General features: G+C 28.5%; 4 protein-coding genes across 11 annotated transcripts; 3 read left to right on the top strand and 1 right to left on the bottom strand.

The window, feature by feature from the left end:
* The first annotated feature begins 3,338 nt into the window (after positions 1-3,338).
* LOC111283363 (uncharacterized) lies at positions 3,339-8,640 on the top strand. Of its 7 annotated transcripts, none has more exons than XR_016341091.1 (12): positions 3,339-4,051; positions 4,160-4,263; positions 5,100-5,241; positions 5,338-5,631; positions 5,706-5,853; positions 6,323-7,258; positions 7,362-7,600; positions 7,679-7,752; positions 7,836-7,944; positions 8,146-8,221; positions 8,322-8,372; positions 8,502-8,640. XR_016341091.1 is itself a non-coding variant. In XM_022871850.2 (11 exons), the coding sequence occupies exons 2-10, from the start codon at positions 4,208-4,210 to the stop codon at positions 8,200-8,202; spliced, it is 2,055 nt and encodes a 684-aa protein (XP_022727585.2). In that variant the 5' UTR covers positions 3,339-4,051; positions 4,160-4,207; the 3' UTR covers positions 8,203-8,221; positions 8,322-8,492. The 7 variants fall into 7 exon arrangements, 3 of the variants coding, with proteins under 3 accessions (XP_022727585.2, XP_022727586.2, XP_022727584.2); XR_016341092.1 differs by having other exon boundaries at positions 8,494-8,622; XR_016341089.1 differs by having other exon boundaries at positions 8,146-8,372.
* On the bottom strand, positions 8,520-11,208 carry LOC111283595 (small ubiquitin-related modifier 1-like). Its single transcript, XM_089757847.1, has 4 exons — positions 11,017-11,208; positions 9,160-9,231; positions 8,843-8,992; positions 8,520-8,730 (listed from the first exon to the last, which is right to left on the bottom strand). The coding sequence occupies exons 1-4, from the start codon at positions 11,206-11,208 to the stop codon at positions 8,644-8,646; spliced, it is 501 nt and encodes a 166-aa protein (XP_089613973.1). The 3' UTR covers positions 8,520-8,643.
* On the top strand, positions 10,916-13,111 carry LOC111283365 (glucan endo-1,3-beta-glucosidase 12-like). The gene is made up of 3 exons (XM_022871852.2): positions 10,916-11,340; positions 11,421-12,722; positions 12,867-13,111. The coding sequence occupies exons 1-3, from the start codon at positions 11,283-11,285 to the stop codon at positions 12,899-12,901; spliced, it is 1,395 nt and encodes a 464-aa protein (XP_022727587.2). The 5' UTR covers positions 10,916-11,282; the 3' UTR covers positions 12,902-13,111.
* A 4,428-nt stretch (positions 13,112-17,539) lies between these two features.
* On the top strand, positions 17,540-18,653 carry LOC111283936 (uncharacterized). 2 transcript variants are annotated; one of them, XM_022872629.2, is made up of 2 exons: positions 17,540-17,698; positions 17,816-18,653. In XM_022872629.2, the coding sequence occupies exon 2, from the start codon at positions 17,828-17,830 to the stop codon at positions 18,500-18,502; it is 675 nt and encodes a 224-aa protein (XP_022728364.2). In that variant the 5' UTR covers positions 17,540-17,698; positions 17,816-17,827; the 3' UTR covers positions 18,503-18,653. The 2 variants fall into 2 exon arrangements, with proteins under 2 accessions (XP_022728364.2, XP_089614107.1); XM_089757981.1 differs by having other exon boundaries at positions 17,549-17,698; positions 17,834-18,653.
* The last annotated feature ends 8,437 nt before the right edge of the window (positions 18,654-27,090 follow it).

Below are 27,090 nucleotides of genomic sequence, written 5' to 3'. Positions count from 1 at the left end.
TCGTATATTTATAGCCAACTTACATTTTATCTGCTTTTTTTTATTAATTTTTTTGAAGCATTTACCATCACCAATTAATTAGTTATGAATAGATTTTGTAATAAATATTAAAAATCCAAGTTGCAAGAAAAAATGAATAATTTAAAATTTATGAAGTAAAAAAAATCAATTATCATTATATAATTTAATATATACTAAATAACAGATATTAACTCAAATGATCAAAAAATTTATTTATTTTTCTTGGATGCCTTGATTTGAATTTATTAAAAAATAAATTTTCGTAAATTCATTTTATGTAAATAAGTTTACTTGAATTAATTCAAAAAATAAATAAAAAAATGTGATGGAAAAGTTGTCAATAATGTATCACAAGCGGTCAGGAAAACATGTATCACGCCATGTGGAAAGGACCCCCCATAAAGAAGCTGATGAAGAGATACAGCAAAGTATGATCCAAACTCTGTTTCATGCATGATGCATGGCTATTCCATGTGACCATCTGCATTGCCTACTCAGCTTACTGGCTTCCACTTTTGTTTATGTTTTTCCTCTTCAAACAAAAACAAAAACCCCCAACTGATGATGATGTCAATTATAACAACCCATGCGCATATCCCTGAATGATCCATCCAAACCATCATCAATAATTTTAATTCCCTATAATCTGTCCTACCCTGTTATTTTACACCACCCCCAAACAAACAAAATCAACAGGCTACCTGGGGGCCCTACCACGAAACATCTGATTGTTCCGATTCTTTTATTCCGATGCGTTCAGAAAAATCAGGTGGGTATGATCCCTGATTAGGTGGGGCCAACTGCCACGGCCCTCCTTTGAGCTTAAAGTCAGTGCGCTTTTCGAATTTCGCGCATCTTATCTGCTTTTCCTTTTATAGTTCGGAGCCATTGCAACGCAGTTTAAAGTATAGCATATTTGTGTGTCAGATCAGAAGGTGAAGTTAGAGTATGGGCGTCTCCATTTTAAGTAAAATGTGTCATACCACCTTGTTTTTCTTACTTATTTCTTTAATTTTTAGACCAAAATTTGCATTAAAAAAACTTTATTAAATTATCATCTTAACTTTTTAATATACAAATTCTTTTAATTTTAGAACTATCAAAAATAGTTTTATTAAAAAATGTTACTTGCCATAGTTCCCTTTTACCATTTATTTATTTTAAAAGATTTAATAATTCATATATTTATATAATAATTATTTTATATCAAACACGTATAAACATAAAAATTATTTTATCATTATTCATATTATTACATTAAATATAAAAAATTTATTTTTATCAAATTCATCTATAATTTTTTTAATTTTTAATTTTATTATTTATATATTTTTTTGTATAATTTTCATGTAACATTTAGAATTAAATTATTAATGGTAAAAAATCTCACATTTCACCCACGCATTAGAAGCCTTTGCATATATAATTTGTTTCATTATTATTTGACGCATAATGGGGTATAAAAGGCTTGAAGATAAATTTGGTTGATAAGTTGAAATTACTAATTGGCTTTAAATTATTTTTTTAATCTATAACTTGTGAAAAAAAATTTAAAATGTTCCATTTGAGATAAAGAAATTATACATTGCAATTTGCCATCATTCAATTCCGACCATTAATATGATATGCTACTTATTGAACAAAGTCAACTTGAAGTTATCCAATGGGATAAGGATTTGCCAAACTAGTTTGAAAATATAGGGTCCAATGGGGTGGTCCAATGTGATTTTATTAAAAGGGTTGATCAATGGTTGTTTGTAAATTTTTTGTTAAAGCTATTTAAAATTTTGATTTTAAAATATTTTTTATAAATAAAAATATATGAAGTATAACAAAATTTCATAAACAACCCCTTAACAAGTGATTATTGTCGAACCCAAAATTGAATGTAAAATTTTTTAATTTTTTTCAAAGTTTTCAATATTACATCGATATTGATCTAATTTATTGATATGTATCAATTTTACTCTAAATTGATACATTTAGTCTTGAGTATGTGTTGATGTATATTAATCTATATTAAATATATCAATATATTTATATCGTATCAATTGAAAATATATAGTGTATTCTATATCATTTAATATTGTATTCTCACACATAATCTTGGTTTTTAATGTATTGAATTTGGTGTAATTTATTTGAATTGCATGTGCTTCATGAGTGTTTTATATTTGGATTTTTTTTAATGTATTGGATTTGTTCTTATTTATTTGTTATTTGAAAATATTTTACAGCATAACATAAATTTGAAAAAAATTTTAAAATATCAAAAAATCTAAAATGATATGTCAAAATACACCAATATCAATATATATCAAATATTAGAAAAATTATATATAAAAAAAATCGATATACAAAAATTAGTAAGAATGATAATTATTTGGATTGAATCAGATTCGATTTGATTTTTTTAAATATTTTATAATATTATAAAATTTTAAAATTTGATTAGAATATAATTGACATTTTATATGATATAATCTGAATCGAATTTTATTAGTTTTGTTTGTTTATTAATTTATTAATTTTAATTTTTTGTTTTTATATAATATTTTAGTATAAAATTTTAATATATTTAAATAAATTTTGATAAAAAATTATCTTATTTTATAAAAATTATATAAATAAATTAATAAAAATTAATAATTTGATTTAATTAATTTTTTTATTTTGTATTTATAGATTTAAAATCTGATTTAAGTTTAATAGTTAAATTTAATTTAAATAAAATAAAAAATAAATTCAAATTAAATTAAATATTATAATTTCAAATCAAAATTTGTTTTTCTTTTCCCACCCCCGAAAACCGAATTGAAATTTGAAACTTCAAATTAGCCTGCCTACACACGCATTAAGGCTAGCATATTCTTTTTTTTTTTTTTTTTTGAATAAAAGGCTAGCATATTCTTTAAGCACCCCGTAAATGTGCTTTTTCTATTTGGTGAAATGTAGACCCCACCAATTTCGATAAACGGCAAAATCAAATCTTTAAGGCTCCCGTTAATAAGAAAAATATAAATTTTTATGAATTTTTAAAATAAATATATAAAATTTAATTTTTTTAAATTTTTTTAAAAATATTATTTTATTTATTAATAATATATAAAATTTATACGTTAAATATAAACTCTTATTAAACATAATTAATATTTAATAGTAATCCAAATGAAATTGATTGAACATCTTCTTTGTTTTATACCACTTAAGTCAAATTTAACCGAAATTTACACATTCCACTTTAAGTACAAAACATTTTCACCGCGGCTACGTTCAAAATTATAAGATCATTGTATTTTCATCGCATACGATGAAGAGTACGAAGACAAAGACGCAAATAAATAGGATAGGAACGGCCGTAGCATACCGCGCATGTCTCTGTTATTTCCCAGGTTTCTTGGCTTCCCAGAAACACAAAAACCAAAAATAAAAAAGCCTTTGCCTTGCTCTGATAATTTAGGTACTTCATCGTCCGCCTTTTCTCTCTGGCAACGACAGCGACAAAGGGACGCGGGAAGCAACATAACTCCAGAAGCTCTCACCAAATTTCCCATTATAACTTTCTCCTTTCTCCTCTCTAAGCTCATGTCAACGAGTTCTATCTCTTTCTTTTTTTCTGTTTCTGTCATTCGAATTAAATGACGTCGTTTTTGAATCCTCAGACCTGTCCTTAACGTGTCGAATCTTTCTTTCCTTCGTCACGCCTTCCAAGCCAAGCACCGCCCTTCCATTCCCTTCCCCCAACCGCCAACCATCTCATTTCCTTGCATTTAATGCGAAAAAATTCAAAAAACAAAAATCTTCTTTTTTTTTTCTTTGCCTTAATGTCTGATTATTTTGAATTTATCGCATGCTCTGACTTTTGTTGAAGTTAGTTCGGATTCCCTTTTCTCCGCCGTTGATTCTTTTTTTCTCTTTCTGTTTCGCTATGCTTTTATTTTTTTCTTTGTTATGAAGTTCAAAAGTTATTGTTTCCTTCGTTTTCTCTCCCTTTCCTCTCTTCCATTTTCATGGAATTCCTTTCTTCAAGGTCAATTTACCTCTCTCTCACTCTCTCTTAATCTTTTTAAATAATAATAATAATGTTGCTTATTTTGGATATTAATAAGATTTTTTCTATTTGCTAATTGTCTAGCAGTGATTTGCTATAATTTGAAATCAAAACGGAGCTTATAGCATTGTTTTGATGGGGAAACACGATGATACACGCTCTGTTTTTCCTTTAACCAGTCTCCAAATCGGGTAATTCTTTAACTTTTCTTCTTTTTTTTTTTTTAACTTTTAGCTTTATAATTTCTGTGCATTATCTAAATTGAATTCCATTAAATTAAAATTCTGGCTTCAGTTACTAGTTTATGCATTAATGTTATGAATACGATTCTTCATACATTGTAATTTCCTCGATTGTTGATCACTTTTTCTGATAAGATTAAATGATTATTTTTTAATATGTTAAATTCGTGTGTTTCTAAGGACTTGCTATTTAGGAAAATATCGGAATCCGAGACTTAAGTAATGATATGACTGTTGCATTATTATTTTTTTTCCAAATGAATTATGTATGTATGTGATTTTGGACAAAACTTGCTTGAAGTTTTTTAGGTAAAGTTTATGAAGTTCCTTTTTTAAAATAATTTAATAAAAAATCTAAACCAATAGATTGATAGAGTTCATTGTGAAGATCAATAATATGTAAAAAAAAAATCAAAAATATCATTTACAATTCAAATTTGATTGATACTTATTTAATGACAAAAATTCTGTCAATATTTTTACTAAAAATGTCTATTTAATAAATATATCAAAATTTATAATTTTTTAAAAAAAATTTTACGTGCTCGATCTATGTGATGATATCTTTAAATTTATTGGTTTTGATTTTCGATTTTAGTTTTTATTTACTCATTTCTAATAAGAAACTTCATGAACTTCACCTATGAAACTTCATGTAAGTCTTTCCCTATGATTTTATTGAGTTTCCTGACTATATGATCTGACTATTGCATTAATTATTTTTTTCCGGTTTTTCTGCTTTTCTTATGTCTTATGAATTTTTATTTTGTAATGTGTGATTGCAGAGATTTGCAGTCTTATCTTTCTGATCTTAGTCTTTTCCTGGCCTCTGAAAGTGACAAATTCTACATTTTGGTGGATAACCGGCCATGGCTTAGAGACTTAGGTTCAAGGCCAGCTCACTTGTGGCAATTGATGGTTACCAAGGTTGTTGAAAATAGCTTTTTTATCTTATGAATATATATAATTTTATTTGGTAAGAAGATTATAATTGAATTCAAGTCATTCTTCATCTATTTTCAGTCCAGGTTATCTCCTTTTGCTAACACGAAAGGTCGTAGGGAGAGAAAGGAGGGAAAGGAAGCTTCTTCCAAAGCAAATGCTAAAGATTCGAAGAAGTTTGAGAGATGGTTCTCTTTGATTGATGCTGCAACATTGTCGAAAAAGAGGGTTTTGTTACCTGTTAAGAAACTGAGAACCTCTTTGCTTCTTAGCAGTGAGCTGCATAGGATATTGTATGGTTTCATTGTGTTTGAAGTTGCATGGTCCAATGTTCAAGGTCTTAACTACTTAAATGAGCTTCAGGTCTTGGCTCTTGTATGTGCTCTATTTTTTTGTTTGTAGTTCACTATCAAGGTTTCTGCATTCAACGCTTTTCTTCTCATTTGCAGACTGATACCTCTCTGGCCATAGAGGCTAAGTTCATGCGAAGATGGGAATTTGACAGCATTGATCAAGCAGGAAGCCGTATAGCTTCATGGTTCTCCGGAACATTCTCAGAGCAGCGTTGTTTGAAACAGTACCTGGATTTGACAATTGGTATGTTTTTGTCGTCATATTTTAGGACAGTAGGAGAAAAGTTATCTTCATGATTCTTGACTTGCACAGGCTTGTGTTTCCTTAGCATTTATACCATTTTGGATTCCAAAAACTGTTATAAATTTAGAAATTGGAAACTGGAGATGCATGTTTGCAAGAACCTTATAGTGTTGTTTGGTAAATGGTCAAATAATTACTGGATGCGTTCAATTGATTGCCTTTGTATCAATCTATGTATCTACCATAATTTATAATGCGTTGCTGTGCACTTCCCTTTTTGTCTTTCTGTGATAGCATAGCTTTTCACTTATAAGAAAATTTAAAATCTTAACTTTGATCCACTGCATGTTGATTTTGCTGTTTACCACATGATAGGCCTTAGACACCTGACGCTACATTATATCTTTTTGTTTTCTTCATGAAACAAATTTGCTGTGCTGGTACACTATTTTATCTGGATTATTTTTAGGAGAGGTCTTCTATGATGCTGAAGAAGATTTTCCAAGGCCAATCCCTTTTGGTGATGATGATGAGGAAAATATATATGATGATGGTTTCAACACTGAGGATAACTTCCCCCATGATCATTGTGGCAATTTCTGGGTGTACCCTGCAACCATGGACTGTGAAACTTTTGAGCCACACACTCCTCCTCCTACTGGGCCTTATAAGAGAAGGAAAGTAACTAAGGCAATCAGTACTGGAGTTGAAGTTGATGTTTATTGTGAGGAAACCCAAAGGCAATCTGAAAACTCATTAGACAACTCTAATGAAAATGCAGTCGAAGCTACAGAGTACAGGGATGTTCTTATTTTGTTTAGATTTGATGATAGAGATCTCCCATTTAAATTACAACAAATAATAACGCCTGATCTGAGGTTACTTCGTTTATTGGAGGCTGGTCTTCCATCTTGGGTCATTTTCCTTCAATCATATCCTGGCTTTTGCCAGATCTATCGCCCATGGATGTGCCCCCTGGCCAGAGCTCTATATGTTTTGATTTCAATCATTACTGTTCTAATAGGATTTTATGATTTATACAAAAATGTCCCTGTTCTTAAGGCAACTGCTTCTCGTTTATGTGGGCCACTTTTTGATTGGATAGAAACCTGGGAGATGGTATCCAGGATCAAGTACTTGGGAACTATGCTATTTCTACATAACTTTCAGAAGGCTGTGCAGTGGTTTTTGACAGTTACCCGTGCTACTCGGTCATTTTTCTCTTTCCTTTATCTGCCACTGGCAGAACCGTTTATGGAGTTTTTGGGCTACGTTTTTCCAGTTTGGAATATGTTCAGTGAAGTAATGGAAAGCTTCTTTTCGGCCATACGGATTGTGATTGGTTCTCTCATGGAAGTTGTTCTGATGCCTATATGGTTTATTGTCTTAGTTCTCCAGAGCATTGGTAGGTCATCAGATGATTGAAATTCCATTAGCTATTTCCTTATTTATGGGCATTGATTCAATATATTAATTATGTTCATTTTTCTCATTTCATGCTGCTACAGCAACTTCTATCCTTTTTCCTATATTTTGGATTCTATGGGAAATACTTTATGCACCAGTACGCCTGGTCCTTGCATTAGCCAGTTTTGTGGCTTTTGTGTGTGGCTTCATCTCTGATTTGGGTGGAGACGTATGGCGGTCTGTAGGTAGCATACTTCGGCTTGCTTCAGCATCTGAAGCAACAGTGAGCACGTATGAAGTTTCCATGTGGCGATCACTTTGGAATGACCTTTTTTCCCAGGTTATTAGACATTACTGTAACTTGATAAATATGTCTTTCTTTATGATTATTTTACTTATTTTTTTGGTGATGTTTCAGGTTTTTCGTGCTGTCAGAAGTATATTAAATGGCTTTGTTGCCTTCTTCACAGCCTGCAACAGACATCGCCTAAGGTGTTACAATTTAAACTTATCCCATTCTTTATCTCATATAATTATTCTTGTTCCTTATATGATCATTTTGGTGCAATGTACAGCATTTATAATCATGTACAATATTTTATTCGAAGAACATTTGGTGGAGCCTCAAGATCTCAAACCTCAGATCATAGACGAAGTAAATCAACTCGTGGAAATCAATATCAAGTAAGCAGTCGTATGGTTGATCTTTGTTTAACCCCATAGCTCTCAATCTCTGCTTGTCGTTGCATCATATAAAGACATGATTCTTTTAATTGCTACATATGCACACATGAAATTCATTAATTCATGGCGTGCTATAGATGCAATCGGTAATCCTGTATGTGCAACTCGTTCAGCTGATTTTGTTTATTATGGGATTTGCAGTCAGAAGCGAGGAGGAGAGTCCATAGTAAATATAGTCCTCGTACATTGTCATTTTGAGCTTAGAAGAAGCAAGAAGGTATCCTTGTTCAGGAGAAGCTATTATTCGAATGCAAGTCTTTTAACAAGCATAATCAAAAGCTAACATTAGCAGTCCGATACTGAGTTACTATCTATAGGATGCAAGAGAAGCCATGGAAAGGAGGGGAAAGAAAAGATCACCGGTACAGGTTAGAGATAATTTCATTCATTTAATTTCTTTGTTCCCCATAGTATCTAAATAGTCAGCTTCTGGTATGTATATTTATGTCTAGTTTATTGGTATATTTATATAGACCTTCGTATAACAAGGAATGCAGGAATAGCAGCGGCACGCATTTCATCAGACACATAAAATTCGATAATTACCATAGCAATAAGTCTGTCTATATATAACATCCACATAATGAGACAATAAATCTCCTTTTCAATTGCAAAAAACAGTAACACTAAAACTTTCTTTCACACAAAGGAGAACACATTAGAAGCATTTGTGCCACCAGTTTGGTGCAACATAGCATCAATCTCATCACCATCTTCCATTTCAAGCTGAAGCAAAAGAAACATAAAATTTCATTACGCATTGAACAAATTCAAATCTGCATGTGCCCTGTTAATGCTTGTGATTGTGTGGAGAAAAGTGAGAGAAATAGAATGGTACCTCGTCAGGAGTTTGCTTGCCTCGGAGGAGGCGACCATCAAACAAGAAGGCAATTGAGTTGAAATCCACGGACTGTCGATCACAATATGCATTCATAAGCTTCTTCAGTTGTGTGGTTCTTTTGATCTTGAAGAAAACTTCATTCCCATCCTATGGATTCACAGTTTTAGAATCATGAATCCAATACTTATCCATACAAATGAAAGGGGAAAAAGAGAGATCTTTTAATGATAAACTGAGAATGGAAATCTGGGGATTCATAGAAAAATAAACCCTAAAGAGACTTTTAAAAGAGGAAGAGAAAAATGGCGAGAGACCTGGCCTTTGACTTTGAGGTTGATGTGGGCGGCGGATTGGTCGCCGGGCTTCTTATCTACCTCTTGCTGCCCCTGACATTTTTTTTTTTCTCACCAATTCTTACTTCCGATATTTTATAGAATTAGGGTTTTGTTTTGCTTTCTTCTTTTTATTAAGGGTAAATTACTGCTTTTACGTCGTTACTTCTAGTTAGGGTGAGCAAAAGTCAGTTTGAATCGATTAGATCGATTGAAACCGAATGAATTCGGTTGAATTAGTTTGATTTATTCGATTTTAGTTATAATCGATTTTTTAAATCGATTAATTAGTTAATTCGGTCGATTTTCGGTTTTTAAAATTGATAATCGTACTGATCGATTAATCGATTTTTTAATAATTAAAAATAAAAAATTGAGATAAATATTTTTATTTATTTTTTTTTGTAAAATATTGTTGAAAATATTAAATTTTTTAGTAATTTAGTTTGAATGATACTAGAGTTTGAATTTTATTGAATTGAATTTATGGTTAAATAATTATTCATAATAAGAAGAAAAATGATAAAAATAATCGATTATTTAACCGAAATATCGAATCGAATCGATTTTGATCGGTTCAATTATGATCGGTTATTTAATAATATTTAGTCGATTTGATTATTTGTTAAATAAAAATTAATTAGGTCAGTTATTAATTTTTTTAAATCGAACCGATAATATTTACTTACCCCTACCACCGGCTCTGAGTCCTTTGAATTGAACCTAAAATGGTTTGATTCTCTCCCCAAAAAAATTAGAAAATGGAGAAGGCAGGACTTTTTGGTACCAACCCAGTTCAAGAACAGGTTGGGCTTTGGATTGTTAGTGGACAACTTACGTTCAGCTCTTGCTTTGGCCCATTTTGGGATTTTTTTTAATTGTCAATGGGAGCGTTAGAGAACTAGTTTCTTCTAAAACTAGAAAAAAATCGAGAAAACTAAAAGTAAGTTTAAAATTATAGTGTTTTATTCTGTTAGAATTGTTTTTTTTTTATTCACTTTGGATTAAATTTGAATAGTAAATGTATATATTAAGTTTAGATTGAATTTCATATTAAGATGAAAAAAATTGAAAAAAAAAATTAAACTAAATTATATAATTTTATTAGTTTATATAAATTTTTTAAATTTTTATAAAATAAAACAATTTTTTATAATAAATCTATTTAAATATATTAAAAATTCTATTGAAACAATATATAAAAAACAAACAAAATAAAATTTAAAAATTGATGAATCGAATCGATAGAATTTAATTTGAATCGATTTCAATAAAAATTTAATTGAGATTTGAATTGAATTTACAAAATTTATAATAATATATGTTATCTGAAAAATTAAATTAAATTCAATTTGATTCAAACTGTTATCAATTATAACTTTTTCACTTTTAATGTAACAACATTATCGATCAATTGGCCGTTTCTTGAGTATTTTCACCGTATCCATGTGTGGCAGATTAAAGTTGATTTTAGAAACTGATTATTATGAACTGATGTTAATTTTATCCAAAAATAAAAATTATTATCGAGAGAGAATGGTATTCAAAATCATTTTAAGATTTATTTATCTGAATAAAACATGGAATTTGTTATTTTTTTAAATAACTTTATTATTAATAGTAATTTTAAATGTTTGCTACTCTATAATTCTTTATTAATAGTTATTTTAAATGTGATAAAATCTGATTTTATCACAAGAATAATCAAATCATGATAATGTATTAATCTTAAAAGTTATATCAAGCGTGATCTATTATGTTGTTTAGCGAATTCGAAGGAAAAATTATCTGAACGTTAACACTTAACATTTTAACGAAATTAATGGTTTCATGCAATACGTAAAAAGCCCTGATTACTCTTAAGTGTTGGATCAATCCGTGCAGACTCCGCCTCGCCTCGCCTCGCCTCGCCTCACATTGCTTTGCGTTGCCCGTTGCGTGCTCTGCCAGCTCCTCTGTTTCTGCACTTTGGGTCTTGTCTTTTCCCGACATTTTGGTCCCACTCGCATACCCAAAAAGAAATCCTATCATTAATTCTCACAGTCTCACTTTCCAGTTCTTCACTTCTTTTTGGCTCTGCTTCTGAAAAAAACTAGAGCAGAGCAATGCATCACTCTTTCATTTCTGTCTGTATTTTACTCATTTCTGTTTTCACTCTTGCAGGTAAGCCACATTTTGCGTTTTTTATTTTTAATTGGTTCTGTTCTTAAAGGTCACTCGCATTTGTTCTTGCCGTTTTTCAGATTCTGGTTCTATTGGAGTAAACTATGGAAGAATCGCCGACAACCTTCCGTCAGCATCCGAAGTGGTGGAACTGCTAAAATCCCAAGGTCTAAACCGTGTCAAAGTCTACGACACTGACCCGCCTGTTCTCCATGCTTTATCCGGCTCCGGAATCAAGGTTACCGTCAACCTCCCCAATGAACAACTCTCCGATGCGGCCCAAAGCTCTTCCTTTGCAAATTCTTGGGTCCAACGAAACGTTGTCGCTTACTATCCCCACACTGAAATCGAAGCCATTGCTGTTGGTAACGAAGTCTTCGTGGACCCCCACAACACGACCACGTTCCTCGTACCCGCCATGAAAAATATCCATGAAGCTTTGGTTAAGTTTAACCTTGACTCTGATATTAAAGTCTCCTCCCCCATTGCCCTGTCTGCACTCCAAAACTCTTACCCTTCTTCATCCGGATCTTTCCGAACCGAACTCGTTGAACCCGTTTTCAAACCCTTGCTGGATTTCCTTCGTCAAACCGGGTCTTTCCTCATGGTCAATGCTTATCCCTTTTTCGCTTACGAGTCAAACACTGACGTCATCTCGTTGGACTACGCTTTGTTCAGAGAGAATCCGGGTGTGGTGGATCAGGGTAACGGGTTGAGGTATTTCAGTCTTTTCGATGCTCAAATCGACGCCGTTTTCGTGGCAATGTCCGCTTTGAAATACGATGATATCAAATTGGTTGTGACGGAAACGGGGTGGCCGTCAAAGGGAGATGAGAACGAGAATGGTGCGAGTATCCAAAACGCCGCCGCTTATAATGGGAATCTGGTACGTTGGATCTTGACCGGTGGTGGGACCCCTTTGAGACCCAATGCAGATCTCACTGTCTATTTGTTTGCCCTTTTCAACGAGAACAAGAAGTCCGGGCCCACATCGGAAAGAAATTACGGGCTCTTTTACCCCAACGAGGAAAAGGTTTACGATGTTCCTTTCACCGTAGAAGGGTTGAATAATTACCGGGATAACCGGTCGCCGGTGGCTGCGAATCAACTAGCGGCTCCCGTGTCGAAGACTACGACGGGGAAAACGTGGTGCGTTGCGAACGGAGAAGCGGGGAAGGAAAAGCTGCAGGCGGCTCTAGATTACGCGTGTGGTGAAGGAGGTGCTGATTGCCATCCAATCCAGTCAGGTGCCACGTGTTACGATCCTAACACCATAGAAGCCCACGCTTCGTTCGCGTTCAACAGTTATTACCAAAAGAAAGCGCGCCAGATGGGAACTTGTTACTTCGGCGGAGCGGCATACGTCGTCACCCAACCACCAAGTCCGTGTTCTATCATAACATAAAACCCCTCGCTGTTCTTTTTTTTAAGTGCATGTTAGTGACATGCAAAGTGTGATTGCTAACGTGCACCGACTCTTACTAAAACAAAGTGTTTGATTTGGTTTGGTTTTATTTTTTTTGCAGAATATGGTAATTGCGAGTTTCCCACAGGATACTGAAGACCATTAGTACCTAATTTAGGGATTAAGGTTTTTTTTTGGATTTTTTTTGAGATTATTTGTGTATTTAAGTTGGATTTTATTACGACTACCCTTACCCTTTTAATCTTTGAATGGAATGTAAGAAGTTGAAGACAATGCCAAAATGTGCTGGAATGGTCACTCGCAACAATATCTTTTTGATTTAAAGATTGCTCCAATTACTCCTTATTTGTTGGCATTCTACAACTGTTTAGATCCAAATTGGGGGGGGGGGCATTGATTGATTGATTGCCAATGGCTTGTCCTGTGTCCACATGGTTCCAACAGTTTTTAACGTTAGTAGCTGAATTTGGAAGATTAATTAGGGATAAAAAAATAAAAAAAAAAATTAAAATTATAATATTATTTAAATATTATTTATTTAATTTAATTTAAATTTAAATATTAAATATATATATTAAATTTAATTAAATTTTAGATCAAGATATAAAAAATAAAAAAATTGAATCAAATTGAATTATATATTTTTATTTATTTATATATATTTTAAAAATTTATAAAATAAAATAATTATTTTATATATAAATTTATTTAAATATATTATAATTTTTATTAAAATAATATAAAAAATTAAAATTTAAAAACTGATTAATTGAATTGGTAGATTTCATTTTAGATTGAATCAATTTCAAAAAAAAATTTAGATTAAATTAAAAAAATTTAGTATATTATATATTATCTGAAAAAATTAAATTGAATTTGATCTTATTCAAACTGTTATCACTTTTAAAAATAAGGGTTTGCAAAAATATAGTTAAAAAATAGTGGGTTGAATAACTCAATTTCTTTTTTTTTTTGAAAAATAAATGTTTAAGGTAAGGTAAAGGTTGCTGTATTACTGGTATCTTCCAAAAGTGATCTTGTGTGGCTTTAGAACCAATAGTTTCGTATGCATGGGAAATCAAATCCATTCTTTACAAAACCTTCCTTTCTAGGTTAGCTTGCTTTATGCTCAAAGGGATCCTTCAATCATTCGTCCCATCTCTATCCAGACGTGTCCTGTAAGATGGTAAGTGATAGAAACTACCAAAAAAAAGGAATGGGATTTTTCCATCTTCCATTTTCATGAGTACTGTACGCTCACATGTTCTGATGTTGAATCACGGGCTTGTCCAGGTGTGGATGCAGTTGAGTTACCAGAATTTGCTTCAGTAGTAGCTACTGTCATTTGATGCTGCAAGTGGGCAATGATAAACAACTAGAAAATAGGAGAGGGTGCAGCACATATCAAACTAACTATAAGTCTGTTTTTACGAATTCCTCGACTCTATTAGGAGTTATCATGTCATGGAATAAGGTATTTTTTAGGGATGAGAAAAAAATTGAGTAAATAAAAAATTATTTCGAAATTATAATATTCGATTCAGTTTAAATTAATTTTTTTTATTTAATTCGGATCAAATTGAAATATTAAATATATGCATTAGATTCAGATTGTATTTTAGATCGAGAGGTAAAAAATTAAAAACAAATATTGAATTAAATCAAAGTATATATATATTTTAATTTTTATATATATTTTTAATTTTTATAAAATAAAAATTATAATTTTATATCAAAATCTACTTAAATATATTAAAATAATATATAAAAAATAAAAAATTAAATTTTAAAATTGATAAACTAAATTTTTAAAATTTAATTCAAATTCAAATCAAATTTTATAAATTTATAATATTATATAATATTAAAAAAAATTAAATTAAATTTGATCTGATCTAACTTGTTATCATCCCCAAAATTCTTTTCATATTTTTTACGATTTCAGGATTCTCTTAGCATAGATGTGGCTCAAAGGTTCTCATAAAGTGTAGGTAAATTCCTTTTTTCATTTTCCTATGTGCATTTATTTCACGTTACTTTTATCCGTATTACCAATCAAGGACACAATGTCTACAGTGGAGCATGGAGGTCCTGTTATCTGCTTGATTTTGTGCGGAACATGCCTGTTTTTTTTTTTTTTTTTGTTTGGGGATTGAGAACTATGAACTTGACTCAACTAAATTGTTTTGACACATTTGCTGTCAGAGACGACTTTTGATACATAACAAGGTGAGTTTTTTGGCATCATGCATGTTTGAACAGGGACAACTGATTTGGAGGATCTGAAAGTTACTTATCTTCCACACTGTGGTCTAACTGGACAAATTGACAGTAAAACAGATATCGGCAAATTGCACATCTTTTTTCTGTGAATGGGTTATGATTTTTTTTTTCTTTTTCATTTTTAATATCCTAAAGGTACGATTCATCCGCAGGATTTGTTGCCTGTGTTGCAGCAGGGGTTATCCAGATGGGATTATGTTGCTTGAACCATCTCTTGAATACTTTATGCTTGTAAGTGCATAGAAAGAATCTAAACTATTGCTGTGTCCTGTTGTCTGCAGCTGATCCCTTACTGAAAATGGCAGCCCGGAATGATCCTGTGTTGCTGAGATACATATTTAACCTGAACCATTTAATATTCATTTTATCCCTGTTCATATTCCATTTAACAGTCTGTAGAACACATTCATTTTAGGGTTTCTCATGTTACATAATAAAATTAATAAATTAATAAATTGAATTGAACCAAATTAATAAAATTCGGTTCGAATTATATCGATTTTAAAAAATAATTAATTTAAATTCAAATTAAATTTAAAAAATTTATAATATTATATATTAATTAAAAAAATTAAATTAAATTTAATCCAATCTAAATCGTTATAACTAAAAGTCACTCTCATGAGCCATGGAAAGATCCAAAGTCTAAACGACTTATGTTACTAATGATCATTGCATGTTGCTGCTAAGTATTTACGTTCTTTTTCAACCAAAAGCAAGAATTTGAAGTGTTCACTAGAGAAAAAAAAAAAAAAAGGAAAAATCAATCTAATGCTCTAGTTTTCCATGAATTAGTATTAACAGCTGTAGCAGCTCTAGAAACGGTATTTTTTTGTTACAAACGCTTTAATGCAAGGACATTTTTTTTCATAAAAATATTACTAAAATAGCGACAACTAAAATATACAAACACCGTTAATATTAAATCATTTTTAAATTTAAACGCTTTTAAAATAATAGTATCTCAAAGATATAAATATCGTTAAAATGACGATGTTTCAGATATAAAAATCACTATATAAAGACGTTTTTTCGAAAATATCACTATTTATCACGATGTATGTATAGACGGTACTATACGTGATGTTTTTTTACAAACGTCGTAATCTTATAATGACATTAATAAATGTCACTAAATGGTAAAAAAAAAGTAACTAAAAATCAAAACTTATTATATATTAATTAAAAAAATTAAATTAAATTAAAATTTATTTGAATTGTTATCACAAGTCACAGGGCATGAGCCATGGAAAGATCCCAAGTCGAAACGACTTATGTTACTAATTATTTATAATATTATATTAATTGCATGTTGCTGCTAATTATTTATGTTCTTTTTCAACCAAAAGCAAGAATTTGAAGTGTCCACTAGAGAAAAAAAAAAAAAAAAGGAAAAATCAATCTAATGCTCTAGTTTTCCATGAATTAGTATTAACAGCTGTTGCATATCTAACTCATTATCGCCGGATTTCATGGCTTTTTGACTTTGTGAAGCAAAAATTAGAATAATGTCCCATTGATTTCTTTTTTCAAGGCTATTATTTTAAAGCTTTTCTTTGCATGTCTTCTTTTTCTTTTATATAAGGTATTCCCCCTTTTCTTCATTCTAAGATTTCTTCCATTCCGTTGTAAAATTAACACTGGCTAATAGAATGTTACTGTACTTGCAACAGTCTTCCAGTTGACATTAAGAACAATGCCACAAGTATAGATATATATATATATATATATATTGAAAAATATCTATATTTACATGAAATTTCGAGTTTGTGAAGCTTTTAATTAAAAATGATTAATAAAGATTAAAATTGAAAATAAAAATTAATAAATGAAAATGTTTCATTACATAGATAAATTATGTAAAATAGGAAAAAAATTTAATAAATTTTGATATATATTTTGATATAGATATTTAAAAAAAAATGTTAATAAAATTTTACTGATGAATAATTATTAATTAAATTTAAATTATAAATTATATTTTTAATTTTTTTTACATATTATTGATCTTCATATTAAATTCTATTAATCTATCTATTTGAGTTTTTTATTGAAATTTTTACTAAATCATTTTTAAAAAAATTCACCTAAAGAATTTAATATAAATTTTCTCCATATATATAAATAAATCATTTTGAATGATGTAAGAAAAAACATGTATAGATGTATGAATTATGTATCTTAATTTTTTTTTTATATTTAAAAAATTTAAAACTTATTAACTATTGCTTGATTGAATGAACCAAGCTAAGTTCGGGTTAAACAATTCCATTTTTCATTACCATATCACTTTCAATACTATCTGTTTCAAATTAATCTAAAAAATGCAGACAGCTTAACTTCAGCAATAATTTGAGATCACAGTACCCATTAAAAAAGAGAGATCAGAGTTACATCAAGGGTGCAATATTTTTCTGAAAAGCGTCCAGTGTCCGGACCCACAAAAATTCTAATGACCATCCGGCAAACTGATCATGAACGACTCAGTATCTCCATTATCACGCGGTTTCTCTATCCCAAATCTCTTTTATATTCACCCGCTTTCCAGTCCCTACTAACAGCTTTTGCTTCTTTCCAATACTATTTGCTTTTAGTTTCTCACTCATTTTCTTTTGCTGCTAAGCTAATTTTAAGTGAAAAAATTTCCAGGTATTTCAATATTTTCCGCATGCATTTCTTCATCTATAAATCTTTGTCTGTTCTTTTCATTTTCTTTTTACATTTCGGTTTCTTTGATTGGTAAAACGACGACTCTGAACTTTGCAGCTAATCATATACATGCAGAAAAGAAAAAGCGAGGTTGTTCCAGCAGGGCAAGAAATGGAGGGCATAGCCATGGACAGACGAATTACGAAGTGGAAAAATCTGAAACAAAGGCTAGGATTGAAGGGTATGGGTTGCTGCGGAGCCACCTGGAGTCCCCGAGCCAGAATTTCAACCATTTCAATCCTAGATGAAGATGAAGGTGAAGAAGTGGCAGCTCATAGGCAGCAAGTTATTGTCAGCAGGAGTGGCAATGCGGTAAATAACCGCATTCAGAATCAAACAGAGAACAGTGCCTGCACCCCACTGTTGGTGAGCCAGCAAGTCGAAGCCACATCAGGTTCAGGGATGAACTTGGCAATGGCGCTGGCAGCGGAGCGTAATTTGCGGGCAACCAAAGTGGGTCCCGGTCCCACGGGAGTAAAGACATTGATGAGATTGATTGAAGAAACGGAGGGTGTTGATTGGAATGAGAAGAAAAGGAAAGACATTGATGTTGAAGGTGTAGGCGGCGTAGGAGGAGGGAGCTGTGATTGGATGTGCTGCCTGTGCATGGAGAGGAAGAAAGGGGCGGCTTTTATTCCATGTGGGCACACCTTTTGCAGGGTTTGTTCCAGGGAACTGTGGGTCAATCGGGGCTCATGTCCTGTCTGCGACCGTTCGATTCTCGATATTCTTGATCTTTTCTAGATTTCAGAGTTTCAGACTCTTTGATTTTTTTTTTTTTTTTTCATCTGTTTGCCTTTTGGGGGTTTTCATGGAGATTCCTGAAAATATTCTTTGAGGGGAATTTTACATGCAATGTAAGATTAAAAGCAATATGACAACAACACTTTCAAAATGGTTTGATTTAGGTATTGGATGATTGGATTTAAAATCAAACAAAAAAATCAACATTTTAATAGAGAAAAGAATTTACAATCTCAAATTATTTTGCATGAAATTTCATTTAAAATTGGTAAATAAAATATATATTAAAATTTTTTTTTCAATTTTGATATATCGTTAAAGTTGATATTTAGAGATCGTTAAAATTGATATTTAAAGATTGCGAGTTTGAGAAATCAGCTTGCAATGTCTTCTTCATCTATATATATCATGGGGTAAAAAATTTAAAAATAGATTAAGAACTAAAAAAAAAAAAAAAAAAGAATACAATGTCAGCAATTCGGCAAAGCCTGGCAATTAATTTTGGGAATGTTTAAGGGTCCTAATGCCTTGCAAGCCTATTGGAATGGGCTTTAAAGGATTTAGTGTAGGCCTAGCTCTACCAACACAATGGGCTTGAGTTACTTGAGTAGGCCTGCTACATTTTTATCTATTATTTTGGTTGAAAAACCAATTATGTACACTCAAAAAGATAATTTGATTTCAAATAAATTTTAATATTGCAACTCTAAAATTTAATTTTTTTGGCATAAACTTCAAAAAATAATTTTAATAAGTCTTGTCCATATGTGACATAAAGGAAAAGATTTAAAAAAAAAGAGATAAGAGAGCAATAAATTATAGCTCTGGTTGACCTGACCAAGGCCATTCAATAGGGTAATAAGGACCATTTCAACGTTGATCGGGTCTCGTCCTATCCCACCATCATGCTTAGGTGCTATGTTAGGGTTAGGCTCAAATTTATGCATATTGGTCCTTACCCTTCAAATTTCTCCTCCTTTCTTGACCCAATTCCTTTACTAAAAGCATTCACAATTGCCCACGGTTGTTTTATTCCCTTTCAAATTATCCATGAATTCATTTTATTTGATATAGGATTTTGTTATTTATTGGTACTATATAAAATAATATCTTTATTTAATGCATTGGAAAGATGAATAAAGTTTTTTATTACTATATTTAATTATAAAATGATTATTATAAATAATATATTAATTAAATTTAAAAATACCCTAATGATATTCGTTAGTAAAGGTCTTGGATTTAAATCTATAATAAATGGTCAATATAGGAGAATTTATGGTATCAAATCATTTTTTTTGTATAATTCAAAATTATAGATATATATATATATATTATATTATATGATCATGACTTATTCAAATCTTGAAGATGCCATCCACAGAGTTTAACTTACATCTCTCAAATAGCAATGTCCATGAAATAGACCCAAGCCAAACCCTAAAGCTGCTTTTCTTTACTTTCTTCTTTCTTTCTTGTTATGAGAGGGTGATGTAGGTTTGGTTAAATTTATGACAGTTTTCCATAAATAGCAATGACAGCAATTATCCTATGTCTAGGTTTTAATGGTATTAAACCGACTTTATTCAATTCATGAACACCTTTACTAGTGGATAATGATCTTTCCTTGACTACAGGTACTTAATTTTATAATCCTACTCAAAAGTTTTCTTCCTTCAATTTCCTCCTACAGTCAGCCTAGATATCGAGTCACAATGTTTAGGCTGTTAAAGAACAATGGATGGACGTTTTCTACGTATCCAATACATATTTCCATAAAAAAAAAAACTTTTCCTTTCCCTTGACTTACGCTATTATGAGGTTGGTTCGAATTGTGCTTGGTGAAGACTTATCATTCATGTAATGACTATAGTTCAGTTTTATGCTTTTATTTTATGCCCTGCCTGTTGTTATAATGATACTAACCATTGGGACATGACTCGTTTAGTTGGTAAAATTAGTTGGAAAGAAAGTAGCAAAGAAAAAATCCGAAGTTTTTAGTCATTTTTAAAAGAAATCATCTTTTAAGTTTAAATCTTAATACATACAACTCTTTTTTTATCCACAAATTGTTATCTTTTTATATATATATATATATATAAGGTTAATATTATGGATGACCATTAAATTATAATAAAACTAGTTTTTTTAACCTGTACAATGTATGGGATTTTTTATTAAATTTTTCATAATTTTAAATTTATTTTTTAAGTATTTATCTAATATATAATCATATATTTATAAATGCTAAGTTACAATAAATGATAATTTATACATAATATATTATAAATAATATTGTTTATCTAAAATAAGTCTAAACTTTGGTGAATTTTCAAGAATTATAAAAATCAATTTTTTCATTAAAAAATATTTTCTTCAATTTGTTTGCTAAATACTAAAAATTTTACTACCGTTTTTTTCTTGTTTGATAAAAAATCAGGAATCAATATCTCAATAGTTAAAATTAATAATCATTTTTATCATAATATTGATTAAGCGGTGTGTGTATATATATATATATATATATATATATATTTGATTGAACAACAAATCACAATTATTAATTTTGTTATAATCATTTGCTTTCTATTAGTTCTTATTTTTAACATATTTCAAGTAATTATTACACAAATATATTAGGCTAACAATTATTTCTATATATGTCAACAAAATAAAGTTATTTTTTAGATAAAAGGGAAACAATAATTCTTTATGTTATGTTTAAAAATTTTTTGAAATATTTTTTTATTTTTAATCATTTTTAACATAATTGATAGTATTTTTATGAGTTAAATATAGTAATAATCATCATTCTTCTCATATCATCCATTGTAAATAAAGACATTCAATAATAAAAAGTACGATAAAAGGAAATAGAGAATACAAATTTACATATTAATTTGTTACTATTAAATATATACAATAATATAAGCAAATATGTTAATAAATTAACAGAGAATAAAAACATTGAAGAAATGAATAAAACAAAAAATATATATATAATATGAAAAGTTAATTATAATCAATCTAAGTAAAATTAAAAAAAGTTATGGATTAAAGAGAAACAAATAAATTAACCAAATATATAATATAAAAAATTTGAATTAGAACATAAATAAAACATTATATTTGTTTTCAATGTGAGAACATATTTTTATTTAACTTTTTTATCAACATTCAAATGTCTCATGTCTTCATATAAAGATGTAAGCTTTTATTACTTTAAAACTATATGCTTTTTAGTCAATAATTCATTAAGTTATCTAAAAGTATTAAATATAAATAATCTATTAAATAATTTTTAATTTTTGATAGATTTTAATTTGAATTTAAATAATTATCTAAAAATATTAAATTTAAATAATTTATTAAATAGAATTATTTGATAGAAAATAGAATTTTATTAAGTATTATTATTTGGAATTGCTATTAATTTTAAAAAGAAAAGATAAATTATGATTTAATATATTTGAATTCGAATCTTATGCAAAAATTTTAATTTTAGATAGATATTGATTTCAATTTAAACAATTATCCAAAATATTCAATTTAAATAATTTATTAAAAAATTTTATTTGATAAATAAAATAATATAAATATTATCCTATATGTCATTAAAAGAGATTATCTACATAGGCATCCACATAAGCAATTTTGATCATGTAACATTGTATATTGTAATATAATATATATATATTAGATTAGATTTTCAACGTAATACCTAAACTTTAAAAATTTTTAATGTGATATCTGAATTATAAATTTATAAATAATATAATACTCACTCTAATGTTATTAATTTTAAATGATGATACATGACAGATAAATAATTTTTTAAATATTATATTAATTAATATATTCATTATTCATGTATCACATTAGATATTTTTAAAATTTAAATATTATATTAAATATTATACTATAGTTCAATGATTATTCGTAATATTAAAAAAAATAACGAATGCCCTAAAGTTTTTTTTTTTTTTTTTTAAGGAAACAGCTATTTAGCTAGCATTTCTGTTGTTCTTTCACTCCTTACTCTTCTAGTCCAAGATAGAACAGGATTTATATATATATATATATAAATATATATATATATTTATATATATAATTTACTCCCTTTAATTCTTCAGCACGAATTTAAAGGATTGACACTTTAATTTTGGTCAATTGAATTAAGGTCTATATGCAGGTATATAATTAAGTGATGGCAAATTTATTAAAAGTGGTCCTAAAAACGGTGATCAAAGGGCAAAACAACTAGGACAATTGGCTTTGGTTTTCAAGAGCACGAGCGAGCATGTTGTTTATAATTGTCAAAAAGTCTATGCTCTAATACCTCTTTTACCGTCCAACCATTATGCCGAAGTAATAAAAATTATCAATAAAATTATCTACTATTACATGTAATACAAGTTCATTAATTTTGAAATAAAATTTCAAATTTTAATCGTTGAGATATTTACTTCAAAGTAACTATGGCTAAGTAAGCATAATTACCGAGTTAAAAACTGTGAGAGGGACAATCTAGCCTTATATCTGATCAATATATGAATTTATGAAAAAAAAAAAACTATGGATTTTTTTTCAAAAAAAAAAAAATCTGTGGATTTTTTTCAAAAGAAAAATCAAATTCTGGTAAATTTCCATGAGAAAAAGAGCAAAATTGGTCCGATAGAAATGAATCAAATTGAAAATAATAAAAAGAAGGGGGGGGTCAGATTCAATTTAGGTAAACAAGTGGATGAAAACAATTAATACGAATTTTGCTTTCAAAGAAAGTTTCGGTCCCCTACTTTGATCCTTAATTTGTCTCCAAAACTGAATACAATGAAATGAATGAATAGTTTTTATTAATTATCTGCGCCCACTCCTATCTCTCAAGTCTCATCTAATGTTGCCAAGTAGCTGTATATATCTCACGTAAGAGAAATCATCCTTAATTTTAACATATATTTTTATTATTGATTTCAATTTTATTGTTATGATACTCAATTTCGTATAAGGGTGATAATGGTCTGTATCATATCGGATTCGATTCGATTTTTTTTAGATATTACATAATATTATAAAATTTTAAAATTTAAACTGATTCTTCATATGATCTAAATTAAATTTTTTCTATTTGATTTTGTTTATTTATTTTTGAATTTTTTAATATATTTAAATAAATTTTGATATAAAATTATTTTTATTATTTTATAAAAATTTAAAAAATATATAAAAAATAAAAAAAATATATAATTTGATTTTATTTGAGTTTTTTCAATTTTTCACCTCTAATCCGAAATTCGATTCAAACTTAATATATAATAATAATAATAATAATAATAATAATAATAACTAAACTTAATCCGAATCGAATAAAAAAAAATCAATATGAACCGAATTGAACACTAAAATTTCGAATTGATTTTTATTTTTTGTGAATTTTTTCTCACCCCAAATCTTGCATGATTTCACTATCACTATTATTTTTAGTCTCACCTAATCAATCTCGCCAATCATTTAAATAGATCTTAAGCTCTAAACTAACATAGAAATTAAAAAAAAAAAAGACATGAATTAATATATAAATTTCCAGGAAACCTTGTTTTTTTATACATCATATATATATATATATATATATTAACATTGTGATTAGAATGGGTAAACTCCATTTAACTGAAATTTCCTTGTAAGGAGTTTGCCTTTTTCTTGCAAACGAAGTGAGTTCTCTTGGTTGCCCTGAGAATGAAAAACACCCATAAATTGAAAGAAAAATGCTGAAATAGAGATAAGAATGAGTCGAATTAGATATATAAAATTAAAAATTTAAATTTGAAATTAATTGGCATTAATTACCCACCATGCCCTTGTTTATATCTCCATAATTGTCTTTGGATTGCTTTTTGGACTAAAGCATTATCATTATCTATTATTTATAAGAAGTTATCTCATCAATAGATATAGTAGAGTTTTAGATTTAATAATAATTATTTAGATCTAGCGATTTATATATTCACATCATGTAAAATATTAAAATTTATGAATTTGTATAATATTTTATATGAAAATTATGTTTTACAATTCATATCACACGAAAACATGAAATATATTTTTTAAATTTTATTAAATTCATATATAATTATTATTAAAATTTTAAATTGTATTACTTTTGTATCTTATTTTTGTATCGTGCTCATGCCATGTTTTAAATTATTAAGTGATTATCACATATCCTTTTAGAATATATTAAAAAAATTAAAATAATAAAACAAAATATGCATGATAAATTTTTAATTTCACTTATGAAATTTAAAAATTTTACTGTATATGAAAAATTAACTCCCATTTTATTTTATCAAGGTTTTATTAATTTTGTCAAATTTAATGCCTAACGAGTTGGCTTACATTAGCATCACATTCAATCGTGAGTCTGCTCATTTACTAGTCCAAGTGTACAGAAATTTAGCTCAACTACATATGCTCCTCAATTTGACTTTCATCCCAATATATGAAAATTATACAAAAATTCATATAATAATAAATAATATAAATTTTTTAATTATAAGTTCAAATTCAGAACTCTCAATTTAAGGGTCGATCGATTTCATTATCACAGAGCTGTCATGATAAAAGTTTTAATCTTTTTTCACGTTTATTATTTGAAAATTGGAAGTTTGTTTAATTAGGAAAAACAGATCATTTAAGTAGAAGACAATTTATTGACATAATATTAATTAATATAAAGAAATATATATTACATATTATATATAGTTTACGGTTTCATTTGAATAGACGTTGAGATTGGCTTTAATAAATTAAAAATAACAATAAAAATTATTATAGTTATGATTAAAAAAATTAATAAAAAATTTATATTGAATGTAAATACTCAAATCTGTCTGGGGTTTTAATTGATGCTATTAATAAAAATTAAAAAAAATAAAAACGTAGGAAAAACTTTAGGGTGGTTGGATTTGTTTGGGATTGTTCTTATGAGGTTATTAAATTTGGGATAAATTCAAAATTGAAGGAGAATTTAAAGGAAATTGAAAATCATTTCTAAGTATAGGGTTCTTTGGATCAGAAACCCTATAAATACATACCCATAACAAGTAAAAAAAATACAAATACAGATCAAAGAAAGTACACGAAGAGAAAGGTAGAAAAAAATGCACGAAAGCAACAAGAAATTTTAGAAAAATTTTTGTTTTTGCAATTTTTTTTCTAGAAATTTTTTAGAAAATTTTTAGAATCTAATCGAATTTTTCGGCATTATTGAAGATTTCAGTGATTTTTTCGGCTACAATCCTACATCTTGGTAAAATTTTCAATTTGTAGCGTTAGTTTTCTTGAAATCGGTGAACTTCCGGTGACTCAATCCAGTTTTCAGTGACCAATTCTAGAAATCGGTGAATATTCATTTGGTTGTTCATTATTTCTAGAGAGAGAGCAAAGGAAATATGGAGAAAAAAAAGAAATTTGGATTTTTATATCATACCAAACGATGTCGTTTTTGCCTTAAGCAACTTTTAAGATCTACGTGTTTTATTACATGGATGACTAGATTCGTTGCGTCAACCCGTTTTCAACCTGTATCCCTATCATTAGCTTGAGCTGAGCTGAGTCGTCTCAACCGTTTCCTCTCTATAGCCAAGTCGAATTGAGTCAGTCATATTTTTGTTATTTTTTATTTTATTTTTTAAAGTATTTTTGCATGATTAAATTTTGAAAAAAAATAGAAAGATAAAAAAATAGATAAAACAAAATCAAGTAAATTTTTTTAGAATAAATACTAACTATTCGATGATGAAATTTTTAAAAATTTCAAATGGTAAATTTTTATAAAATTCCTATATGAGAAATTTTTTCTAAATTTATCATAAATGGTGGAATAATTTAGATAAAGTTTTAATAACAAAAATTAATATTTTTTTCAATTTAAAAAAATAAAAAATAAAAAAATAAATTTTAATAAAAATTTTGGAATTAAACACTAATTATCCAATAATTAGATTCTTAGAAATATTTCAAATTATAAAATTTTTAAGAAATCTCTAGGTAAGAAATTTCTCTAAATATGTTCCAAAATATGAAACAATTTAGATGAAATTTCAATAAAAGTAATTGTATTATTTTTTAAATAAAAAAATTTCTTGTTAAAAATATTTGACAATTATCTAAGGATGAGAATATTAAAAATTTCAAATGATAAATTTCTTAAGAAATCTCTAGAGAAAAAATTTCTTTAAATTTGTACCAAATAGTAAAAGAATTTAAATGAAATTAAAAAAAAAATGTTGTATTATTTTCTTTCCAAAGATTAAGAAACTAATAAAAGTTTTTTTTCTAAATAGACCCAAATGGTGAAAAATTTAAAAATAAAACTTATAAAAAGAAAATTTCTAAATAGACCAAAATAATGAAAAATTTAGAAATAAAATAAAATAAAAAATAAAAATAAATTATGATGATGAAATTCTTAGTAATCGCAAATGGTTGATTATCTAAGAAATTTTTAGGTGAAAAAATATTTCTAAGTTTGACCCAAAATGATGGATGAATTAGATATATTTTCAATAAAAAACTAAAATAAAAAACTA

This window comes from Durio zibethinus, chromosome 3 (assembly GCF_047325235.1).
Source record: "Durio zibethinus cultivar Kanyao isolate XHJ-2024 chromosome 3, ASM4732523v1, whole genome shotgun sequence".
Classification (NCBI taxonomy): Eukaryota; Viridiplantae; Streptophyta; class Magnoliopsida; order Malvales; family Malvaceae; genus Durio; species Durio zibethinus.
The sequence above is the reverse complement of the archived record's forward strand: the minus strand, read 5'-3'. Positions and strand labels throughout refer to the sequence as shown.

What these genes read in the sequence shown, in the direction of transcription:
- LOC111283365 (XM_022871852.2), top strand. Translation starts at nt 11,283, where the DNA reads ATGCATCACTCTTTCATTTCTGTCTGTATTTTACTCATTTCTGTTTTC. An exon ending in TTCTGTTTTCACTCTTGCAG is followed by an intron (nt 11,341 to 11,420) that starts GTAAGCCACATT and finishes GCCGTTTTTCAG; the next exon opens with ATTCTGGTTCTATTGGAGTA. An exon ending in CGTCGTCACCCAACCACCAA is followed by an intron (nt 12,723 to 12,866) that starts GTCCGTGTTCTA and finishes TTTTTTTTGCAG; the next exon opens with AATATGGTAATTGCGAGTTT.
- LOC111283595 (XM_089757847.1), bottom strand. Translation starts at nt 11,208, where the DNA reads ATGATAGGATTTCTTTTTGGGTATGCGAGTGGGACCAAAATGTCGGGA. An exon ending in GAGTAATCAGGGCTTTTTAC is followed by an intron (nt 9,232 to 11,016) that starts GTATTGCATGAA and finishes AAAAAATGTCAG; the next exon opens with GGGCAGCAAGAGGTAGATAA. An exon ending in ACCTCAAAGTCAAAGGCCAG is followed by an intron (nt 8,993 to 9,159) that starts GTCTCTCGCCAT and finishes GTGAATCCATAG; the next exon opens with GATGGGAATGAAGTTTTCTT.
- LOC111283936 (XM_022872629.2), top strand. Translation starts at nt 17,828, where the DNA reads ATGCAGAAAAGAAAAAGCGAGGTTGTTCCAGCAGGGCAAGAAATGGAG.
- LOC111283363 (XM_022871850.2), top strand. Translation starts at nt 4,208, where the DNA reads ATGGGGAAACACGATGATACACGCTCTGTTTTTCCTTTAACCAGTCTC. An exon ending in GTACCTGGATTTGACAATTG is followed by an intron (nt 5,854 to 6,322) that starts GTATGTTTTTGT and finishes GATTATTTTTAG; the next exon opens with GAGAGGTCTTCTATGATGCT. An exon ending in TGCAACAGACATCGCCTAAG is followed by an intron (nt 7,753 to 7,835) that starts GTGTTACAATTT and finishes TGCAATGTACAG; the next exon opens with CATTTATAATCATGTACAAT.